Here is a 17,517-nt window from a genome sequence, read left to right as displayed (position 1 = left end):
TTGCCAGTAGCCCTTTGCAAGGTCCATGGTGATAAGGTATCGAGCTCCTCCCAGCTTGTCTAGGAGCTCGTCAGGCCTGGGCATGGGGTAGGCATCAGATACAGTGATGGCATTGAGCTTCCGACAGCCCACACAGAACCGAATCGACCCATCCTTTCTGGGGATCAGCGCCACCAGCAAGGCCCAAGGGCTGGCAGATGGCTGGATCACCCCCAAAGCCAGCATATCCCTGACCTCTTTTTCCAGGTCCTGAGCAGTTTTCCCTGTGACTCGGAAGGGGGAGCATCTTATCCGCAGGTGCGACCCTGTCTGCACCCAGTGGACAGTCAGATTAGTGCGTCCAGGCTGGTTGGAAAACAGCTGACGGTAGGGATGCAGCACCCCCCTGATCTCAGCTTGAGGGGCAGGGATTAGCTGATCCGAGAGGGGAATTGTTTTCAGGGGGGAACCAGATCTGGTCCCAGGCAATAGATCTACTAAAGGGTCATCTCCCTGCTCCTCCCAATGTCCACACACGGCCAACACCACATACCCCCTGGCATAATATGGCTTCATCATATTCACATGGTAAACCCGGCGATGGTGCGCCCGGATAGACAGCTCCACCACATAGTTTACCTCATTGAGCTGCGTGATAACCTTGAAAGGGCCCTCCCAGGCGGCCCGTAGTTTGTTTTTTCTCACGGGGATGAGAACCATCACCTGATCCCCGGTGGTGAAGGCACGGGCCCGCGCCGTGTGGTCATACCAGACCTTCTGCTTCTTCTGGGCTCTGGCCAGATTCTCCCTGGCCAGGCCCATGAGTTCAGCCAATCTCCCTCGGAAGATCAGGACATACTCCACCACTGACTCTCCATCGGGAGTGGCCTTCCCCTCCCACTCGTCTCTCATCAGGTCCAGGGGGCCCCTCACCCTCCTTCCATATAACAGTTCGAAAGGTGAAAATCCGGTAGACTCCTGGGATACCTCCCTGTACGCGAACACCAGGTGAGGTAAGTACTTGTCCCAATCCTGCGGGTGCTGGTTCATAAAGGTTTTCAGCATCATCTTTAGCATCCCATTGAACCTCTCCACCAGCCCAATGGACTGGGGGTGATAAGCTGAGGCCCAGTTGTGCCGGACCCCAAATTTCTCCCACAAGCACCGGAGCAGGGCCGACATGAAGTTGGAGCCTTGGTCTGTCAAGACTTCCTTGGGGAACCCACTCGGCTGAAAATGGTCAGGAGCACATCTGCCATGGTGTCTACCTTAATGGAAGCTAAGGGCACTGCCTTGGGGTAGCGGGTGGCAAAATCTACTGCCACCAGAATGTATTTCTTCCCCGACCGGGTCGTCTTGCTGAGAGGTCCCACTATGTCCATGGCCACCTTCTGGAAACGTTCCTCTATGATGGGCAAAGGTCTCAAAGCCGCTTTCCCCCTTGTCCCGGGCCTTCCTCACCCTCTGACAGGGGTCACAGGATCAGCAATACTGCCGGACCGTGGTAAAGACCCCAGGCCAGTAAAAGTTCTGTAGCAACCTCTGCCGGGTGTGCCGGATTACCTGGTGCCCTGAGAGGGGGATGTCATGGGCCAGGTACAGTAGCTTGCAGCGATACTTCTGGGGGACCACCAGCTACCTCCTGATCCCACAGGACTCTACTTCCCTTGGGGGAGCCCATTCTCGGTACAGGAACCCCTTCTCCCATGGGAACCTCTCCTGGCAACCTCTCCTCATGGTCCATACCACACTGAGGTCGGCTAGGTCCCTGAGCTTCCGCAAGGAGGGATCTTTCCTCAACTCAGCCTGGAACTCAGCGGCTGGGGAAGGGATGGGGACCGGTTCCTTCACATTGGCTGGGTCTGAGGCCACAGGCTCTCTGAGCCGTACCCCTCAGCGCTCCCTCCCCACCAGGGTAGGGTCCTGCGCCTCCGATGTGGTACCCTCCCCAAGGTCTGCTCAGTCTGTCCCTGAGCGTGGGGCACTGGGTCTGTACGTGGCCTCTCTGGCCACAGTGATAGCAGCTCAGGTCACATTGGTGCCCTCGAGCGGGTTGGAGGGTCCCGACGCCAGGCGTTCCCCTTGGGATGGGGTTCTCCCTATTTCCCCACTGGGAGGTCCCAAGGTGACTCTCTCTCTGCTTCGTGGGGGGCCTGTTATTTTGGGACTCCTCCCTGCTACTCCCTGACCTGTTCACAAACTCGTCAGCCAGCTGCCTGCGTGCTGGGGGTTCTCGAGCTTTTTGTCCACCAACCACAGCCTCAGGTCAGAAGGGCACTGTTCATACAGTTGCTCCAGTACAATTAGGTCAAGCAGGTCCTCTCTAGCTTGTGCCCCAGCTGTCCACTTGCGGGCATATCCCTGCATCCGGTTGACCAGTTGTAGATATGTGACCTCAGGCATTTTATGCTAACTCCGAAACCTTCTCCGGTACATCTCGGGGGTCGGGCCCAAACTCACGGAGCAGGGCCTGTTTGAACAGGTCGTAGTCCCCTGCCTCCGCCCCTGTCATTCGGCTGTACACCTCCACAGCTTTGGGGTCCAGTAAGGGGGTGAGGAACTGGAGCCTGTCTGCAGGGTCAACCCTGTGCATCTCGCAGGCATTCTCAAAGGCCATCAGGAAGCAATAAGGATAAGTGCAGGGTCCTGCACTTGGGACGGAAGAACCCAATGCACAGCTACAGACTAGGGACCGAATGGCTAGGCAGCAGTTCTGCGGAAAAGGACCTAGGGGTGACAGTGGACGAGAAGCTGGATATGAGTCAGCAGTGTGCCCTTGTTGCCAAGAAGGCCAATGGCATTTTGGGATGTATAAGTAGGGGCATAGCGAGCAGATCGAGGGACGTGATCGTTCCCCTCTATTTGACATTGGTGAGGCCTCATCTGGAGTACTGTGTCCAGTTTTGGGCCCCACACTACAAGAAGGATGTGGATAAATTGGAGAGAATCCAGCGAAGGGCAACAAAAATGATTAGGGGTCTGGAACAAATGACTTATGAGGAGAGGCTGAGGGAGCTGGGATTGTTTAGCCTGCAGAAGAGAAGAATGAGGGGGGATTTGATAGCTGCTTTCAACTACCTGAAAGGGGGTTCCAAAGAGGATGGCTCTAGACTGTTCTCAATGGTAGCAGATGACAGAACGAGGAGTAATGGTCTCAAGTTGCAGTGGGGGAGGTTTAGATTGGATATTAGGAAAAACTTTTTCACTAAGAGGGTGGTGAAATACTGGAATGTGTTACCTAGGGAGGTGGTGGAATCTCCTTCCTTAGAAGTTTTTAAGGTCAGGCTTGACAAAGCCCTGGCTGGGATGATTTAACTGGGAATTGGTCCTGCTTCGAGCAGGGGGTTGGACTAGATGACCTCCTGAGGTCCCTTCCAACCCTGATATTCTATGATTCTATCTATGTCCTCTCCCTCCTTCCGCTGGGCCAGGAAGCACTTATCAAAGGTCCTTGCAGTTTTGGGTCCCCCCACACTCACCGCAGCTGGGGCCCCACTGCTCCTCAGCCTGGCCAGCTCCAGTTCATGCTGTCTTTGTTTCTCCTTCTCCTGATGTTCCCTCTCCTTCCCTCCTGCTCATGTCGACGTTGTTTCTCCTCATGCTGACGCTGCTTTTCACGGTCCTCCAGCTCCCTCATTTTCATCTCCCTCTCCCATTCCTTCCACCTCCGCTCCAGGGATGGGGAGCTCCGCCGGGAGGATCCCCTGCTGGGTGCCGGGGTCAGGGTGTCTTCGGTCTTCACTGGGCTTCTCCCAACCCCTCCCCCAGGCATAGGTAGGAAGGGTCTCGGGATGTCCTCGGCAGCAGTCTGACGCCTCCCAGCCCGGTCAGGCCCCAGGGCCCACGCTGCGTCCACCGGCCGGCTTCCCTCAGGGACAGGGATCGGGTCATCCAAGCGATCCCTCTCCTCCAACTGGGCAATCAGCTGTTCCTTGGTGGACCTCCCAGTGCGCAGCCCCCTCTGCCTGCACAGCTCCACCAGGTCGCTCTTAAGGCGTTTAGCGTACATCTCCCTGCTGGCCACTCGCAGGCCGGGCAGCTTCCCACGGTTTCCAGGAAAAACCCCTCGTGTGCCAGTCCTTCTTGAGGTCACCACCTCTTTACCAGGGTCGAGCTGCAGACTCCTCCGCCCCTGGGACCGCTCGCTGCAATCCCCCGGGGGACCCTGTTACTGCAAAAGTCCTTCTCTCTGGTCACACACTCGCAGGGGTTAACTGCCCCCCGAAACCGTCTCTCTCAATCTTCAGCACGCCTGGTCCCCGTCAATCCCCCTTCGTTTTACTGTTCCCCAGTCACTTACTGCAGGAAGCGCCGTTCACGGGGTGCAGTACATCCCACCGCTACCACCAGTTGTCACGGAGTGTGGGGGAGTCCAGGCCCTGCACCCCTCTTCCTGGGATTCACTGAGACTCTCAGCCAGCCAGTAAAACAGAAGGTTTATTGGACAACAGGAACACAGTCTCAAACAGAGCTTGTGGGTACAACCAGGACCCCTCAGTCAAACTGAAAACTAAACCCCCCGAAGCAGGCTCCCTGCTGCAGTCTCCTTCCACATTCCTGGCCACCTCCCCACCCCTCCTGGCTCAGGTGACAGGCTCTCAGGTCTCCCATCCCCAGGGCACATTCCCAGGTCAACACTCCCCTCTCCCTGCTGCCTCACATCCTCACACTCCCTGACAGGGGCACCGTCTGCCCCCTCCCCCCTCACTTCCCCAAACAATCCTGGCCCCCGGCTCTGACCTTTGTGGGGAGCCTGTCTGCCCCAAAGTCCTGCCCCCATCCTGACCCCTCTCCCCTCTACCCACTCTCCCAACCTACTTCGCCCAAACTCCCGGCTCCCCCCAGCTGGCTCCCCGCAAGCACCCGCTGTGGGGGGGTCCAGAAGCGCTGGTGGCTAAATCACTCTGGGCCCTGTTGTGTTCATGGAGACGCAATAAAGGGCCCGAGGTGCGAACACGCCCCAGCCCCTGCCCCACACTGAACAGGGTTAAACACAGGCCGGGGCGGGGTCCAGAGCCCGCAGCCTGCTCCGCCCCACGGCAAACCCCCCAGTGACCCCTGGGACCGGCTGAGACAGACCCAGCAGAGCAGGAACCAGGGAGCCGTGGCAGGCGCCGTGTGAAACGAGGGGTTTGTTCCGGCCCCGGCCCCGTTCGCTGGAGCGAGTCTCTAGCCGGAAAATCCCCCGGGTTTGGGCGTCTCCCCGCTGGCCCCGGAGACGCTAGTGACTGTCCTGGGGGCAGAGGAGCCGGTGGAGCTGGGCTGGATCTGGCGTCGCCGCGGCTGCTATGAAAGTCCAACCCCATTTCCTCCCAGGTTGGGGGTTCAGCCAGGGGAGGGGCGATGGCGTCAGGGTCCCTCTCTCCAGCCGCTCTGCTCAGGACGTCTCCACGGAGCAGGGTCCGGAGGGCCCGGGGGCCCAGGAGACGGGGGGTGGCAGCCAGGAGGGTGAAGCAAGTCTCTTTCTTTAAGGCCCCAAAGGGTGGTGGGTGGCACAGCCCGTCCCCGCAATATTTTATCCACCAATGAGGCCTCGTTTCTGACCCCCCAATTTTGGGTCACGGATTTCTGCTCCCCCCCTTCTCCCGTGTCCCAGGTGGGCCCCAGCCCGGCCCATGGGGTCTGTCCGGTGGCCTCTTGGGTTGGACAAATCCCATCTTTCTGTCTCGCCAACTTTCCCCCCAACGTTCATTCGTCCAGGTTCTCGTGAGGCTGCCTGAACTTCTCACTCACCTTCATCGGCTAAACCCACCATGGGGGGGACATTGGAAGGCTCCGGTATCACAGCCCCCCCGGGGTGGGGAGATTTGGGGGGCAACTCTGAGGGTTTGTACAAGAGAAATACAGGGTGGGAGAGGTCTAGGGAGAAAGGGGGGAGAGAAAAGGGGCTGGGGGACCCCGCTGAAGAGAGAGGAGGGGGATGGACAGCGGGGGGGGGGCAATAAGTGCCATTATTCTAGTGCCATGCAAGACCCAGGCTCCCCGCTGTCCACTGACAGCCCTGGGCAGAGACTGGCCCGTTTGGCGCTGTCCAGGGGCTGCTCCGCGGGGAGCCCAATGAGCCCAGCACAGGGCAGTTCCTCTAACTGGTGCTGCAGGGGCTGGTGCTCGCGGGGTTCGGGGTTCAATCCTGGGGTGTTGCTGTCAGGTCAGGAGCTGTTGAGGGGGGATTCACCGAGGCAGGGGTGTTTGGGAGCAGGAGGTTTTGTGCCGGCGTTTCAGCCCCCCAAGGGGGAGCAGCTCGTCCCTCGTGGAGATTCTCCTCTCTTCAAGGCTGGATCCAGGCTTCTGGGGGTGCAGAGAGATGGCAGGTTAGAGGGGCCCGTGTCGCACTAGACCCAGCCCCTGGGGGCAGCAAGGGGCACAGAAGTGGGGGTCACCTCACCTAGGACACCAGCCTCGGGCGGCTGTAGTGGGCCTCAGCCAGGATCAGCCCCACGATGAGCAGGACCATGGCGCTCAGCGCCAGGCGGGCGATGTCGGCGTGGGTGAAATCCGGGCATCCCAGGGGGGCTACTGCGGGGGGAAGGGGAGAGTCACTCTGCGGCTCAGACGGGGAGATCAGCAGCTGGGGGCCAAAGAGAGTGGGTGAACTACCCCCTTGAGCCACCCGGCACCACAGGGCCTGGCCAGGGGACTCTGACAGTCAGAGACTCAGGGTCCCAGGCCCCCCAGGACAGGGAACCACCCCAGCTCCCTGTCCCCGTAGGACCCCCTCAGTTTACCCCCACAGGTGCCTCTGCCCCGGCCTGTCTGCTGCGCAGTGAGCCCATCCCCGGGGTATCTCAGCTGCTGCCAAACACAGCCAGGCAGTGCGGACTGGGGGAGGCTGGGACGTAACCCGCTGCTCCCCCGACCCCGTGGTGCCCAGGGAGCAGCCAGAGGCAGCAAAACGTCTGTGGAGGATGGGTCAGGGGTCCCCTGGGAGCCCCATGTGGGAGGGCAAGCAAGAGCAGAGGGAATTCTGGATAATGGTCACCCCTATTACCAGGGGGAGATCATGAGGCCCAGGGAGGGGGCTCATTGCCCTAGCACCTGTGCACCCAGCAGGGCCCAGCCCCCACAGCCCCGTCCCTCCCCTGGGATCCCCCCACAGCTCCCAGGCAGTGACCTGCAGGGCAGCAGGCTTCTGGGGAGCTGAGGGCCTGGCAATGGGTGAGGGGCAGTGGGTCTGTTTCTCCTTTCCCCCATGTCAATGAGCCCCTCCCTGTGGTGTCTGGGCCTCACCCACCCAGCTTCACTCCCCCGTCATTCCCTGCAACCAGCCCCAGCCCCTGGGCACCACAAGGCTGTTTCCAGGGCTGGCTGGACGGTGATTTCCGCCCCGGCCCTGGTACCTGGCCCTGCTCTGCTCGGGCAGGTGGGAGCCGGTGCCGCTCCAGGCTGGATCAGGGCGGTTCCCTCTGTGGGAATAGAACCAGCGTACACCAGGGCCTGGGGAGGGGAAGAAACAGCGACTCAGCGATCTGCCCCCAGCTGCTGACTCAGCATCGATCTTCACTGTCAGTCCCAGGGAGAGGAGGGATGGATTTTAGTTGGTGGAGAATGGGGACCCCCCCGCCCTGTTCCCTCCCTGGTGGGGACGCTCACTTCCTCCTGTTTGTCTCTAGCAGAGGCAGGCCAGGAGGTGTCATTCACACCTGGAGTCACTGCGGAGTCAGTCTCGGTGCGGCTGTTCCTATTTGGGAGGAGGAACGTCCCTGTGTCTATAGAGCTAAAGGTGAGCTCATCTGCCAAACGGGGCTGTATCAAACCGGATGGGACGGCTAATCCGACAGTCCAGACTTGCTCTGAGATCACCGCGGGGGGGGCGGTTGGGAACCACACGGGATTCGTCATTTCAGGTCCAGTTTTCATGTAGACAATGTTTTAGTCCATCCTTCTATCCCTCACCAAACACGCTCCCATCTGTCCATCTCCCTACTTTCCCACAGACTCATATTCCCACTGACCCGTGGCCGTCCGTCCCCATGGATCTGTCCATCACCCTCTATATAGAAGAAATGAACCCATCAGCTCTGTCTGCAGGGACCATCCCCCTCCAAACAGCCCAACTGGCCCCGTGGGCGTCGGAGCGGGGAGCCCTGTTCCCTGGGGGATGAATTGTTCCATTTCTCCGGCTCACCTTCTCCCTCCGGCTCCATCATGGCGGGATCCGGCTGCTGGGGCCCAGCTGGGTCGGTTCCCTCTGTGGGATGAAATCGAGCGTGGGCTGGGGCTGGGGAGGGATAGAACCAGCACCCAGGCCCGGGTGGGAAGAGGCTGAAATGGTGACTCAGCGACTGGGCCCCTCGCCCCACGACCAGGCGTTTGTTATGGGTTTAATTGTCCAGGCTGGTGGGAAGTGAATTCAGCGCTGGGGCCGGAGCCAGCTGAGCATCCTCTGAGCCCTGACTCCTCTGTGTGTCCCCAGAGCGGGGTCAGCTGGGGGGAACATCCCCCTGGGAAAAGCCCCCCTGTTCTGCAGCCTCCCTGGGGGCAGGGATCCCCCCTTCCTCTGCCCTGAATCTCCAGCAGCTTCTGCTCCCCCTGGCTGGGGAACCACGCAGTGACTCCCTCCCCACTCCCCAGCCGGGCGTCCCCTCTGCTGGATCCAGGACTCAGGGCAGAGCCTGGCTCTGAGCGCCCCATTGGGGCTAAGCCCCTCTGAGTATCCAGCATTGGATGCAATGCAATGTCATCGCATTTGGCCCAGATTTGTCATTTGGCAATGCAATGTCATCGCATTTGGCCCAGACTCCATTCCTGTTCTGTCCCCGGCAAAAGCATCACCCAGACAGACATAGACCCTTTGTTTTTCTCCCTCCTCCCAGCTTTTGAAAGTATCTTGTCTCCTCATTGGTCATTTTGGTCAGGTGCCAGCGAGGTTATCCTAGCTTCTTAACCCTTTACAGGTGAAAGGATTTTTCCTCTGGCCAGGAGGGATTTTAAAGGTGTTTTCCCTTTCCTTTATATTTATGACAAGGGGGCAAGATACTTTCAGACCTCGGGGGGGCGGGGGGAAGTCTTTTGTCTGTCTGTGTGATACCTTTTCCAGGAACAGATCAAGGATGCAAGCTCTCCACTCCTGTAAAGTTAGTAAGTAATCTAGCTAGAAAATGCATTAGGTTTTCTTTGTTTTGGCTTGTAAATTCGCTGTGCTGGAGGGAATGTGTATTCCTGTTTTTGTGTCTTTTTTGTAATTTAAGGTTTTGCCTAGAGGGATTCTCTGTGTTTTGAATCTGACTGCCTGTGAGATTATCTTCCATTCTAATCTTACAGAGTGTTTCTTTTATCTTTGTTTTGTTCTTCTAATAAAGTTCTGTTTTTTAAGAATCTGACTGGGTTTTTAGGGTCCTAAGAAATCCAAGCTGGTCTGTGCTCAACTTGTTTATTCTCAAGCCTCCCCAGGAAAGGGGGTGTGAGGGCTCGGGCGAATTGCTGGGGAAAGAGGAACTCCAAGTGGTCCTTTTCCCTGGTTCTTGGTTAAAGCGCTTGGTCGTGGCAGCATTCCTCGTCCAAGAAGAAAATAGAGATTTTGTGCCTTGGGGAAGTTTTTAACCTAAGCTGGTAGAAATAAGCTTGGGGGGTCTTTCAAGCGGGTCCCCACATCTGTACCCCAGAGTTCAGAGTGGGGAAGGAACCTTGACATGACCCATGAAGATCAAATTAATACGTGATCACGAAATTAAAGGATAGCGCCGTAATGCATGTGCACAAGGGGGCAGAGTTAAGGGTGTTTGGGAAACTTTGTGGCATTCCCTGATGCTGGAAGGTTTGACTGCAGCCTTCCCGCTCAGTCTGCCAACCTGCCCACCTGCAACACAAGCCGTGGCACCATGTTAAGAGCAGGCGCGATATGAAAGACCTGGGTTTGCTGCCCCTTGCGCCTTAGCTGAGCGGTGATGACGGGTTTACATTGTAATGCCTGGTTCTAAGGGGCTTTTCTCAGCGTGTGAATTAAATAAACCAGGTTCAAAAGAAAATCAGAGAAAAAGAAATTCCATCCCAGGCCCCAGCGGGTCACCAACCAAGAGAGACCCAGGGACCTTCTAATGCCCCTGCAGAGACCCTGTCCTCCGAGCTGGAGGAGACACTGTCAGTGGTTATGTGGCCAGGCCCCTAGAGAGGGACGTGACACGGGATTTGTTTATACGCCATTGGCTAGAGGACAGCAGAAAGCTGGGGGTCAGGAAGGTTTGACTCAGTTCTGGGCTCTGGCAGCAGAGTGGGGACTAGTAGTTAGAGCCGGGGGGTGGAGCTGGGGCCAGGACTCCTGATGTCACAATTGTAGTGTCACCCCTCCGGGGCTCGCACACAGCGCTGGGCTGGGCCGGGGCTGCATTAAAGGTGCATCAGCTGCCCGGCCGAAGGCTCCCAATGAGCCTCCTTCAATCAGCTCCCTCGTCCCAGGGCCCTGGCCCACCTCTTCACCAGCTCTCCGGGACCCTTCTCCCCCAGCCACCGGAGCAGGAGGGAGACAAGCAGCAGATTCATTGTGAAGCAGGGTCATTCCCCCCCACACCTGACCCCACCGCCTGACCCCCGCAATCTCCCAGCTTGCTGCCCGCCTTGGAAGGGGCAGGGAGAGAGGTGACTGTGGGGTTGGGGCCCTTATTGGGCAGGGAATTTGCAGCACAGGGGCTGTGAGGGGAGACTCAGGGGACTAAAAAGAAAATGGGGAACCCTGAGGGTGAGGGGGCTGGAGCTGCGGAGGGATGTGGAGGGGGAGGAGTGAGAGGAGAGGCTGCTGGGGGTAGAAGTAGCAGCCCAGGGAGTACTGGGGGGTGCTGCTCCCCCCTCGCTCCTCACATGCTGTAGCCAGACAGCCAGCCCCCTCCCCCCCCCTCAGACCAGCATTGCTGGAAACACAGGAGGAAGCAGGAACAGGGCACTTAACATATATTCCAGCACAGCCTTTGAAGCTGTGAAAGCACAGGTGTGCTGCTACAATGTGCCTCTGGGAACAGATACAACGATTAAGCTCACAGCAGGCAGAGGCCCTGTGACAGACATGGCTCTTAGCCCCAACTAAATAGCGTGATGCACACACACCAACATCCTAGGTGGGAAAATATTTACCCTGATAAAAGAAATGTCCAGTAGTCGAAACTTATTGTTTCTCTCCTTTGCAAGTGTAAACTACTCTTGCGAAAGCTGGCGTCACCCCGACAGACCAGCCTCAATTTGGCATAAGAAAGGAGAAAGAGAATAAAGGAGTACAGAGGTATAAGTAGGGGACCTACAGCACCATGATTTTTGAGTGCTTTTCACTATCTATCTGCTGGTCAGATAAGTGACAGCCTCCCAAGGCTTCTGCAGCTAAGAGGGTCCCTACGCCTTGTCCCTTATTCGTCTTTCCGCGGAATTGAGTGACCGATCCTGGCTTGGCACCGCTGGAATCGAGAGATGCAAGGAGGGTAAGAAGCACCCACACCTGATCTCCTATCTTTAGTGTACACATATTTTGAAATAGAGCTCTATACTTTGTTTTCTTTCTTTGGGATTGTGGCTTCAGTTTTGTAACTTGTTTGTGTGTGTAACATCTCTACATTTAAATAAGTAGGCACTAGCAATTTTGTAACCACATGATTAGAATCTAGCTTAATAAATTTTGGTAACCATTTATGCATAAGCCTGACTTGTTTTCTCTGGTTTACTGTAAAGCAGCCAACACAATTAAAGAACCTCAGCCGTTTTGGCTCTAAAGCCTGGCCATTAGGTGAGAGTACTAAGAGCCTAGCGTTGAGTTGTGCCGCCTCCACGGGGCAAACTCTTGGGGCACCTGTCAGTCAATCCTGGCTGCCCGCTGCGAAGGAGCTCTGAGCTCTAGCAGTTAAAGTCACGGGTGGTTAGGACCTTGGGGCATCCGTCAGCCTAGCCCGGGCTGCCCGCCGCGAAGGGACAGTGCGTCCTAGCGGTTAAAGTCACGGATGGTATAAACGGGCATAGCTGGCACCTCACCAAACATCCTTGGCCGTCGGCTAACACATGCCCAACAATCCTACCCCCCGCCCCCCCAGCTCTGACCTTCTTGGGGGAGCGTGTCTGCTGATGTGCTTTGACTAACTCTGAGTCTCTTTTCCCTGCCAGCTTAGGACTTCAGTGCCCAGTCTGGTTTGAGCCAGACCCACCAGGTGCCAGTGAGGTTATCTTAGCTTCTTAACCCTTTACAGGTAAGAGGACTTTGCCTCTGGCCAGGAGGGATTTTATAGCACTGTATGCAGAAAGGTGGTTACCCTTCCCTTTATATTTATGACTGTCTATAACACTGATAGAGAGATACGCACAGCTCTTTCCTCCCCCAGGTAGTAATCACTTACTCTGGGTCAATTAATACACAAAAGTGATTTTATTAAGTATAAAAAGTCGGATTTAAGTGGTTTCAAGTAACAACAGACAGAACAAAGTAAGTTACCAAGCGAAATAAAACAAAACACACAAGTCAAAGCCTAATACATTTAAGAAACTGAATACAGGTAAATCTCACCCTCAGAGATGTTCCAATAAGTTTCTTTCCCAGACTAGACTCCTTCCTAGTCTGGGCCCAATCCTTTCCCTGGTACAGTCCTTGTTAATTCCAGCAGATATCTTAGGTGAAAAGCAGGGGATTCAACATGACTGAGACCCACTTTGTTCTGTTCCTTTAATAGCTTTGGCAGAAGGCAGGAATCTTTGTCTCCTTCAAAATGCAAAAGCATCCGGTTAAAGATGGATTTCAGTTCAGGTGACATGATCACATATCCTGTGAGACTTCATTACCCGCTTGCTGGCACACAGGTATACAGGAAGTCTTACAAGTAAACTGAGCCATTTACAACCAATTGTCCTGGTGAATGGGACACTTTGCATAATTACAATAGGACCTCGGAGTTATATTTCATATTCCTAGTTTCAGATACAAGAATGATACATTCCTACAAATAGGATGACCACACTTAGTAGATTATAAGCTTTGTAATGATACCTGACAAGAAAACTTTTGCATAAAGCATATTCCATTTACATCATATCCACACATATACAAATATTTTTATAAAGATATGGAGTTGAATGTCACACCGACCCCGTTTCCTCCCGGGTTGGGGGTTCAGCCAGGGGAGGGGCGATGGAGTCGAGGTCCCTCTCTCCGGCCTCTCTGCTCAGGACGTCTCTGCAGATCAGGGCCCAGATGGCCCGGGGGGAACAGGAGACGGGGGGCTGGCAGCCAGGAGGGTGAAGCGAGTCTCTTTCTTTACGGCCCCCAAAGGGTGGTGGGCGGCACAGACTGTCCCCGCAATATTTTATCCACCAATGAGGCCTCGTTTCCGACACCCAATTTTGGGTCACGGATTTCTGCTCCCCGCTTTCTCCCGTGTCCCAGGTGGGCCCCAGCCTGGCCCGTGGGTTCTGTCTGGCAGCTGCTCGGGTTGGACTAATCCCATCTTTGTGTCTCGCCAACTTTCCCCCCAACGTTCATTCATCCAGGTTCTCGTGACGCTGCCGGAACTTCTCATTCACCTTCGTCGGCTGCAACATTAGGGGACATTTGGAGGCTCTGGTATCACAGTCCCCCCTGGAGTGGGGAGATTTGGGGGGCAGAGGAGCATGAAGCTCTGGGGGTTTTTACAATAGAAATACAGGGAGGGGGAGGTCTAGGGAGAAAGGGGGACAGAAAAGTGGCTGGGGGACCCCGCTGCAGAGAGAGGAGGGGGACAGACACTGGGGGTGCAGTAAGTGCCGTTATTCCAGCGCCAGGGCCAGACGCACACAGGGGGACGGGGGCTCTGTCTAGGGATGCTGTGGGGAATGGGATTTTGTGGGATGCGGGGAGGGGCCCAGCTCAGGGCTGGGCGATGAGCCCTGGTGGTCCTGGGGGATTTAACTACCCAGCTGCGAGTTGGGAAAGCGCTAGGGCCTAACGCACCCTGCCCAATGAGGTCCTGGATGGATGGGGGACAACGGCGGGTGTCTGAGAGGGAGGCCATAATTGGGAGTGGCCAGTTTAGACTCAATGGGGACCTGCAGGCAGGTGCTGGCTGCGAAGTGGCAGCTGGCAGGCGGGTGGGGTGACCAGGGCTGTGAAATGCCGGGTGCCCAGCCCCAAGGAAAGGGAGCGGGCAGAACGGGCGGTGCTGGGAATCCGGCCGGGAAGGGTCTAGTTATCGAGTGCCCGGCTCCCCAGTGCTCTGGGCTCCCCGCAGATGCAGGTGGTGCCTTTTGTCACGGAGTCCCCGGGCGATGCTCTGGATCTGCTCCCCATGAAGCCAGGTAGGACTCTGGGGCAGTCGCCTTCCTGTGAGCAGCCTGTCTGCAGGACACACAGCTCACACAGCTTCCACCTTCCTGGGTCTGACCTCGGAGCATTCAGCATCCTCTGCCCCTCCGTGCGCTTCCCACAGCCAGTCCGCCCAGGCGGGGTCCTGGGGAAGCCAGAGGGTCCTGCCCCCCAACTCCGCAGTCAGACGTGACTCTCAGCCAGCCAGTAAAACAGAGGTTTATTAGACGAGAGGACCATGGTCTAAAACAGAGCTTGTAGGTGCAAAGAACGGGACCCCTCAGCTGGGTCCATTTTGGGGGGGCAGTGAGCCAGACAACCCCGTCTGCCCTTCACTTCATGTGCCAGCCAGCCCCAAACTGAAACTCCCTCCTGCCCCTCCTCCTCTGGGCTTTGTCCCTTTCCCAGGCCAGGAAGGCACCTGAGTCCTTTGTTCTCCAGCCCTTTAGCTCTCACCTTGCAGGGGGGAAGGGCCCAGGCCATCAGTTGCCAGGAAACAGGGTGTCGGCCATCCTCTGTGTCCAGACTCCTGCACACACCTGCCCTCTAGGACTCTGCAGTGATTATACACCCTTACCCCACCACCTAGATACTTAAGAACTGCCTAGAGGAAACTAAGGCACCCCCACAATATTCAGAGGAAACATTAAGAACAGTCCCACTTCGTCACACCTTCCCCATGCTGAGCCCTGCTTCATCCCTGCTCCCCACTGGCAGCCCTGGGCAGAACCAGCCTGGCTGGGCCAGCGAGTGGGACCCCATCACCCTCCAGGTTCTGCTCCATAGGGAGTCCAATGTGCCCAGCCCGGGGCGACTCCTCTAGCAGGTACCGCAGGGGCTCGTGCTCACGGTGTGACGGGTTCAGTCAGAGAGACACACTTCGGACTGCCACCTGACATGCTGAGATTACCTCTGAGCCGTTTTCCACTGCCACCTTGAGACTCCAGAACCCTGCCTTGTTGAGCCAGACACACTAGTCCGCTGCAAACACAGACCCAGGTCTGGTCCACACCCCCAGAGCTGCAGGCTTTGACCAAACACTGCTCAGCAGGTCACCTATCTCCAGCACCCAGACACCCAGCGTCCAATTGGATCCAAACCTCAAATAAACCCATTTTACTCTGTAAAAAGCTTATACAGGGTAAACTCATAAATTATCCGCCCTCTATAACACTGATAGAGAGATATGCACAGCTGTTTGCTCCCCCAGGTATTAATCACTTACTCTGGGTTAATTAATAAACAAAAGTGATATTATTAGGTATTAAAAGTAGGATTTAAGTGGTTTCAAGTAATAACAGTAAGATTACCAAGCAAAATAAAACAAAACACGCAAGTCTAATCCTAATGCATTAAGAAACTGAATACAGGTAAATCTCCCCCTTAGAGCTGTTCCAATAAGCTTCTTTCCCAGACTAGCCTCCTTCCTAGTCTGGGCCCAATCCTGTCCCCTGGTACAGCCCTTGTTAGTTTTAGCTCAGGTGGTAACTAGGCGATTCCTCATGTCTGGAAGCCCCCTTTGTTCTGTTCCACCCCCTTTTATAGCTTTGGCCAAAGGCTGGACTCCTTTGTCTCTCTCTGGGTTCCCACCCCTCCTTCTAAATGGAAAAGCACCAGGCTTAAGATAGATTCCAGTATCAGCTGACATGGTCACATGTCCCTGTGAGACCTCCTTCTTCATTACCCACAGGCTGGCCCCCAGGTCCACAAGAAGGCTTGCAGGTAAATAAACCATCTACAGCCAATTGTCCTAGTCAATGGGGGCCATCAAGATTCTAAACCACCATTAAGTGACTTCAGAGTTAACGTCATATTTCGAGTTTTAGTTACAAGAATGATACATGCATACAAATAGGATGACCACGCTCAGTAGATCATAAGTTTTGTAATGATACCTTCCAAGAGACCTTTTGCTTAAAGAATATTCCAGTTACATTATAGTTACACTCATAAGCATATTTCCATAAACATATGGAGTGCAGTGTCACACATGGCATTGGGGGTCCAATCCAGGGGAGCTGCTGTCAGGACGGGAGCTGTTTTGCGGGGGGGATTCTCTGAGGCAGGGGTATTTGGGGGCAGGGGGGTTTCTGCTGGCATCTCAGTCCCCCGAGGGGAAGCGGCTCGTCCCCCGGGGAGATTCTCTTCCCTGCACGGCCGGATCCAGACTCCTGGGGGCACAGAGAGACGGCGGGTTAGAGGGGCCCATGTCATCATGGGCCCAAGTCCTGGGGGGAGCAAGAGGCTCAGAAGGGGGGGATCACCTCACCTAGGGCACCTCCCTCGGGCGGCTGTAATAGGCCTCAGCCGGGATCAGCCCCTTGACGAGCAGGACCATGGCGCTCAGGGCCAGGCGGGCGATGTTGGCGTAGGTGAAATCCTGGTGTCCCGGGCGGGCTGCTGCAGAGGGAAGGGGAGAGTCACTTGGCAGCTCAGATGGGGAGATCAGCAGCTAGCTCTGCCCCAGGAGTGGAGCCCCCAACACCTCATCCAGCAGGTCCAGCCCAGCCCCCCTCTGGGGGTCTCCCAGGTGCTGCGGCTCTGAGATCTCCCCAGGGCTGGACCCCTCAGGTGAGGCCATGTCCTGCTGCCCCAGGGGGCTGAGCCTCAGCTTCCCCGATGAAGGGGGCTCCCGGGTGGACAAACTGCCCCCGAGACACCCAGCACCCCAGACCACGCCAGGGGATGGGGACAATCAGAACCTCAGGGTCTTAGCCCCCCACAGCAGGGAACTACCCCAGCTCCCTGTCCCCATAGGACCCCCTCTGTCCACCCCCACAGGTGCCTCTGCCCCAGCCTGTCTGCTGTGCAGTGAGCCCGTCCCTGGGGTATCTTGGCTACTGCCAAACACAGCCAGGCAGAGCTTGTGGGGGGAGGCTGGAACATCACCCGCTGCTCCCCACAGTCGGGTGGTGCCCAGGGCCCTGGGGACCAGGGCGCAGCCAGAGGCGGGAGAACATCTATTGGGGAGAGGGTCAGGGGGTCCCCTGAGACCCCAGTGTGGGGAGGGGAAGCAAGAACCACGGAAATTCTGGGTAATGCTCACTCCTATTGCCAGGGGGATGTCATGTGGCCCAATAATGGGGGGTTATTGCCAGAGGACTCTGGGCCCAATTTCACAGCCCAGTCCCCCAGATCCTGTCCCTCCCCTGGGATCCCCCAGCAAATTCCCAGCTGCGGTCTGCAGATCAGGAGGCACAGGAGGAGCTGTGGGTCCGGGGTTGCCCCTCCCCCTGATGTCTCAGTCCCACCCACCCCTGGGCACCACGACCTGTTTCCACAGTAATTGCCCCCCACCCCGG

The 17,517-nt window shown here is 56.6% G+C and overlaps 1 protein-coding gene across 1 annotated transcript in view; it reads right to left on the bottom strand.

Moving 5' to 3' along the window:
* Positions 1 to 17,517, bottom strand: part of LOC140901866 (leukocyte immunoglobulin-like receptor subfamily A member 2) — a 67,703-nt gene that overhangs the window by 18,737 nt on the left and 31,449 nt on the right. Inside the window, exons 5-6 of the mRNA XM_073321292.1 lie at positions 16,487 to 16,615; positions 6,378 to 6,495 (exon numbers count right to left, since the gene is read on the bottom strand). Of these exons, the coding sequence (XP_073177393.1) occupies positions 6,378 to 6,495; positions 16,487 to 16,615 (247 nt within the window). The remainder of the gene's footprint in view (positions 1 to 6,377; positions 6,496 to 16,486; positions 16,616 to 17,517) is intronic.

The sequence above is a fragment of the Lepidochelys kempii genome, chromosome 23 (assembly GCF_965140265.1).
Source record: "Lepidochelys kempii isolate rLepKem1 chromosome 23, rLepKem1.hap2, whole genome shotgun sequence".
Taxonomy (NCBI): domain Eukaryota; kingdom Metazoa; phylum Chordata; order Testudines; family Cheloniidae; genus Lepidochelys; species Lepidochelys kempii.
This window is presented reverse-complemented; position numbering and strand designations above follow the sequence as displayed.